Source organism: Penicillium rubens, assembly GCF_028828025.1.
Source record: "Penicillium rubens strain IBT 27055 chromosome Unknown utg000001l_segment0_segment0, whole genome shotgun sequence".
NCBI classification, from domain to species: Eukaryota; Fungi; Ascomycota; class Eurotiomycetes; order Eurotiales; family Aspergillaceae; genus Penicillium; species Penicillium rubens.
Genome location: NW_026890599.1, coordinates 4,885,955 through 4,891,954, shown reverse-complemented (window position 1 = coordinate 4,891,954; position 6,000 = coordinate 4,885,955). Strand labels below are relative to the sequence as shown.

The following is a 6,000-nucleotide window of genomic DNA, read 5'->3' as shown; positions in this document are numbered from 1 at the left end:
GGTCGTTTCTGGATGTCTAGGGAACTCTCCAGTGAGAACGAACCTCAAAAGTGACTTTATTAAGAGGACTTCATCATTCCAAATATGGGCACGCTTACTGTTGAAATTCTCAACTCAACTGTCAGCAAAAGCGGCTTAAAATCCCACATTTTTGCCAAGGACCCTGGGACACAGATTTAGAGCAAAACAAAGAAGGCTGAGTCGACTTAATGAGTGAACCAGTTCCGGTGTGTTAGTGTTGGTGGGCTTGGCACGATTACCTGACCCTTATCGAAACTCCAGAGGGCGTCAGCACCGTTTAGCCATCCTCCAGGGTCTAGCCCGAATTAGGCTAGTCGCGACGCAAGAAGATTGGAACGGAATAGTGTAATTGGGATTTTATCCAATGAGAAGATCAGGGTGGAGCTTGGACAACGGCCCGGCCCATCTAGCGTCTCGCGTCGCAGAGACACCTCGTATATCCCTGCACAACGCCGATTCTGGTTTAATTAGCTTATATTAACCCTTGCACTAATGCAGGTCTGATTGCGACTCAGCCAGCCACTTTCTCGTACGCATCCTCCAGAGGCTGCGCATGACCTTGACCCCAACCCATGCCTATCAAGGGAATGTGAATGTGCCGTTGTTAATCAAAAATATCGGGGTCCAAGGCCTCATATCACCCCGGAGAGGCCGTTTTGGCCCCATTCAACGGTAAACCTGCCATCGCTGAGACGTTGATCTAGCGACGCCAACTCTAGCGTTGTGGGGGCTAGATGGGGGAATACGAGGACCGAAAGGGATCTGATTCCCAACTCTTCTTCACGGCCTGTAATGTCAGCCCGAATTGCTTACCACCAATTGGAGGTAACCTGGATACGAGGAGCCCATTTCCTGGTGCTTTGATGTCTCCCTTTTCAAGTACGAAGAAATAAATCCAAGTACTCCGCAGGTCCCACCAGACTGACAATGTGCGACAGTTCCGATGGCCCAGAAACCCTTTACAATCTTAAGGCCAATTTTAGTCAAATCAAAACAAACCTGTCAAAGCCAGAAGTTAGGCACAGATCAACCTAGCAACCCTTCGGCGACATTCCGCGGTTGATCGCGTTTTCTCATCTTCATGTTGACCGCATCGCTCGAAAGCCATCCCAATCACATATCCATAGCCACAGGCTGTCACCATGACCGGATTTAACAGTACCCCGAAAACTCACTCATATAAACCTGCTCAGGTTTCTGACGTAGGCTCCGAGCCACAAACTGCGACCACTGAATATAAGCGCCATCCAGTGTACTCCCCCCAAGAATGGCTTTTGGAATCGATTAGTTCGATTCTGGCCCTGGGTCTCCTCCTTGCAATTGCCATTATCTTCTGGTATATGGACAACAAGCCTCTCTCTGCCTGGCGCGCCGGCGTCTCTCTCAACGCGACAGTTTCCATTCTGACCACTGCATGCACCACAGCGTTGATGTACGGGGTTAGCACATTCATTGGACAGTCTAAATGGCTTCACTTCAAGAACGGGCCTCGCAAGCTTGCTGACTTTGAAACATTTGACGAAGCGAGTCGCGGTGTTTGGGGCTCTATTCTGCTGCTTACCACCGTCAAGTGGAATATAGCCACCATCGGCGCATTCATCACGATCTTGCGACTTGCTTTCTCGCCGTTTGCACAACAGGTGATTCTGATATATCAGAGAGACATCATATCTCCTTCCGACACCGCCACCTTAGGATATGCGCACAATTACACCATCCACAAACAAGTTAACCTCGCCAACTCTCGTATTGGTAAGTATAAAAATCCCCAACAGCAGAAACAGCAAGTGCAGCTAACGTGATTCTAACTAGAGAGCATCCCGCAGGATCCCGATATGCAGTCTGCAATCTACCAGGGCCTATATGGCATCAACACCACAGAACCTTTTAACTGCCCCGGGACATGCAGCTGGGCCGGACCGTACATATCACTTGGGTTCGATACCCAGTGCAGGAATGTCACCCAGGAAACATTGCAAACGGCCACCTGCGAGGAGGCTGGTAACGGTGGCTTCGAGCGATGCAACATGACAACACCGGGTGGGATTGACGTTGCAAGCCGCTTTGCGTTTACCGATTCGTCGACAGCATATTACATGAATGCATCTTCATTGATGGCTTTCGAACCTTCAACCCCTGGATTGCCACATACCTTTCCCGAAATCGTGCGATTTGCAGTCTATAGATCGAGCCCAGACTATAATTTTCAAATGCGCAACATCAACATCACAGAGTGCTCTCTCTTCCTCGCGGTCTACGAATACAGAAATGCCAATGCCAGTGGTAGTGATTTCTCCTTTGAGAGCATGAAGGTCGATTTCGGTGTGAAGAATCCCTGGACGTACTCGGACAACAGAAGCGACAAATATCAGCGCATATACATCAACGAGACAACAACAAGTGGTGGTATCCAAATTCCTGCGCTTGAAATGAGCTATAAAAGTCTGGAAGCGCTGGGAAATTTCTACCAGTCCACAACAATGGCTACCGAGTGGGTCGAAGGGAACTATGTCAATACGAACCTTGGTGTTGCCGCTACTCTATCTGGTGACGTTGACCTTGGCGACCGTTTCAACCAAATGGCGACTGCCATGACAACCTATCTGCGGTATGGCCCAAATACGCAGTCTGCACATGGAGAGGTGATTCGGAGCGAGCAATTTGTTCACATCCGCTGGGGCTATTTTGTTGTTCCGATTGTGACTGAGGGGTTCGCGGTCTTGTTCGCCATCTTGAGTATCTTTAGCAATCGCCGGAGCCGCCGTGTTCCCGTTTGGAAGTCCTCAACACTCGCTGTGCTGGCTTGTCAGCATGATGACAGGCTTGGGCTCCTGCAAACTACGGACAAAGATATTTACGAGATTGGGGACGAGGCCAAGAAGGCTGAGGTACGGCTGCCATAGTGTCAAGCTTGAGGTAGCGTAAATGAGCTATGAGAAGGGCATTTATGATAGACAACCTAGCTAAATAATATAGTTTGTTCAGAGACTAACCCATAAACACTGAAGCTATTCAACAGTTCTCCAATTCCTGAAAACACTGGTCATGTCCGTCCCAAAAGTATCAGTCACTTATATTACAGAATGATCAAGTCTAGTACTATTGACATACACTCATACATGCAATGTGTGCAGGGTATGCGTTTGCTCTGTGCAGACTGAACATTTGCCTAGTTTCTCTCGTTTGTCATTCCAGAAGCTTCATATACGGCCTCCTTTCCATAGATGCCTCATCACCTCTCTTCTTCACGATCTTTCCCTCCATCTCTCTACTTTCGTAGCCTCAACAAGTACACCTAAGGGATATGGCCCACCCTAACTATGGAGCACTCACCCTTCTAATCTCCCATTCTCTCCCTCATATAATCTGATACATATATACGCGTTGGATGCCTAAGGTCACCACAAATGACAGAACCACCTGCAGTCAGGTAGCTAGGTAATTTTCTCTCTCTCTCTCTCTTTTCCTTCCTGTCTTCTTATCTCACTCAGCAAGGGCTTCGCTCATAATGCATCACTGTCTTTCCTTGCTTAGCCTTTCCATTAGGTTATGGTCCCTTTGCTCGACATCCCCGAGCAAGTTTTATCATTGAGACCCAGCAGCTGGGGTTGCCCTGGTGTCGCTGCCCCCGGCACCCCACACACCGAGACCTCCGCAGCCTCGGAGAAAGCACGTCTTCTCGCGCACGATCGCGCATTTTATTAACATTTTCGGCCTGCCGGCCGCCTCACATGCAGATTGGAATGATAACAAATCAACGGAAGGCTCTGTCTGGTATCTCGCCGGATCGCCAGTGGTGTGGTCTACGAAAAAAAAAAAAAAAAAAAGAACAGACTATCACTGCCAATTCGACAACTGTTGCAGAATGGTGCGCATTAGATCAACCTTGCAGAGACGCTGTGTGGTTAAACAAGATTGCAAGCTCCTTCCAACTGCCTGAATATCGCCCGACAGGTAGAAAAGATCCTAATCGAGAGGGAATTCAAAATTGTTAGGCCTCACGGTATAGGAGGATTTGGGTTCCAATTCGGAAAATTTCTCGCTCCAGTCCACTTCAATCACACTGATGTCGTCGCCGTCATCCTACGGGATGGAATCACCCTCACGACACTACAAAATATCGCCGGCCTCCAACCGCAAAGTGGACCAAACGGGATGTTGCTTATGGATCGTCCGCAAGATATCTCCGAGGCGGACTGGGTCGAAGCGACCACAAAGGAGTACACGAGGACGCCGCACCTGAACCTACGCACCCCTACAGACGGCACTCATCTTACGACTCTCCGCTCAAAGATACCAAGCCATGAATTCTCCGCGAAAACCTCGTCCGCGAAGACCTCGTCCGCGTCCCAACAGACACCAAAGCGGAAGGCTATCACATCCAACACAGACTCAGCACTTAAGAGGGCTCCGACCACAGTTGGATCTACCCGGAGCTACGAAGCCAATTGTCATTTTGACCGATGATATCAATACACAGCTTCTCATGGGAAAACGTTCATGCAAGAACAGCACGAGGTGGCTAGACATGCGATGATTCTTTATCAAAGACGCCATTTTTCGAGACAAGATAACCTGCTACGTGTTGACACCAAACACAATGTGGCAGATGGCTTTACGAAAGCACCTGAGAAGGCACCTGAGAAGGACGGACACGAAGAATTCGTACATATGCTAGGTCTTTAGTGATCTCCATACAATTTGTCAATGGAGAAAGGAGATTACAATACGCAGAAAAGGCAGTAAGAAAACTGCATGAATGAAAAAAAAAAGAGGTTTTTGTATGAAGAGTCGGAATGCCAGGTGGGGGTATCGAGCATGTCAGTCCTGAGGGGTGCTGGAGATGTCACGTGATACGTCACGTGACACCCCATCTCCCAGGACTTCCTCATGTAGTGTAGATAGCTTCCTTTCTCTTCTTCTTTCCTCTCCAGAGTCCATCCATTATTTTCCTCTGAGTTTTATATTTTCATCTGCGTAGCCTTCTTTTGTTCCATCAGAATCGAGGATACATCGATCGTGATCTCAGGCTTTACTACCGCCCTAGTCAAGCAGATTGTCGCCGATCTTACTCGGCCTATACTAATTATTTCCACCGGCTTTGAAGTCTTCAATGGTAATAGGTAATGTCGCTTTCACCGACCCTCGAATCCGGCTAACCAGGGCACTTCACAGAAAACCATTGGCAGACACTAAATCTCCGAGAACAAGGCAAACGTGGCTTGATTATGATACCTATAGCCTTCTAAGCCATTCTGATGATGTTGAAATATGCTATGCATTGAATGGACTACATTTGTATTGTAGACGCTAGCAACCTCTGGATTCGCAAGGAGCCTGAGTTCACAGAGCCTTACATCTAGGGATTGTGGATCACAAACCATCGCAAATATGAAATGGGTATCTTTCTACTACTTGGTCTCTCCTATCCCTTATACACTGCTGTGAGTTTCGTAAATTGTTCTAGAAGAGCCCATGGAGTCATTATTCAGAAGGATCTTTATGACTGATTGTCGGTCAAGCAGCTTCGGTGACACAGTTCAAACAACACCCTTGCAGCTATTTGTCTCCCGTCTCCGATCATTTGGTCCTTTCTCTTGGAACAATTGCAGCAGGAAATACAAGCGCCACAGTCTGCATGGACAGCTTTCTTATCCAGTTCGCAGGTGCAACATTTGATCGCGCCCAGAGGAACGGCTATGTCGGATAAAGAAGTCATGGCGGTGGCAGAGACTATACAAGTATTAGTTGTGAGGCCACCGATCTGCAATAGAGGGCACGTGTACTGTACTTGAAAGGATTCCGGAAATGGGGTTGTGCGCTTGAGTGAACCGGTTCAGAGAAGCAGTTTAGGAATATGTTTGGCAGTCAGGATTTGAGAATCTGAGCCCAATAGAGACTTTTTTTGCGGTAGGCTTTCAGTCCGACGTATGTTATGCTGGAAAAGAAAATTACGGGGCAGAGTAGGTGGTCAGGTAT

General features: G+C 48.1%; 1 protein-coding gene across 1 annotated transcript; it reads left to right on the top strand.

Moving 5' to 3' along the window:
* Positions 1–1,163: 1,163 nt before the first annotated feature.
* Positions 1,164–2,924, top strand: N7525_001905 (DUF3176 domain-containing protein; the record flags this gene model as incomplete). The annotated part of the gene is made up of 2 exons (XM_002557442.2): positions 1,164–1,773; positions 1,834–2,924. 2 exons carry the CDS (start codon positions 1,164–1,166, stop codon positions 2,922–2,924), a joined length of 1,701 nt encoding a protein of 566 aa, XP_002557488.2.
* Positions 2,925–6,000: the final 3,076 nt, after the last annotated feature.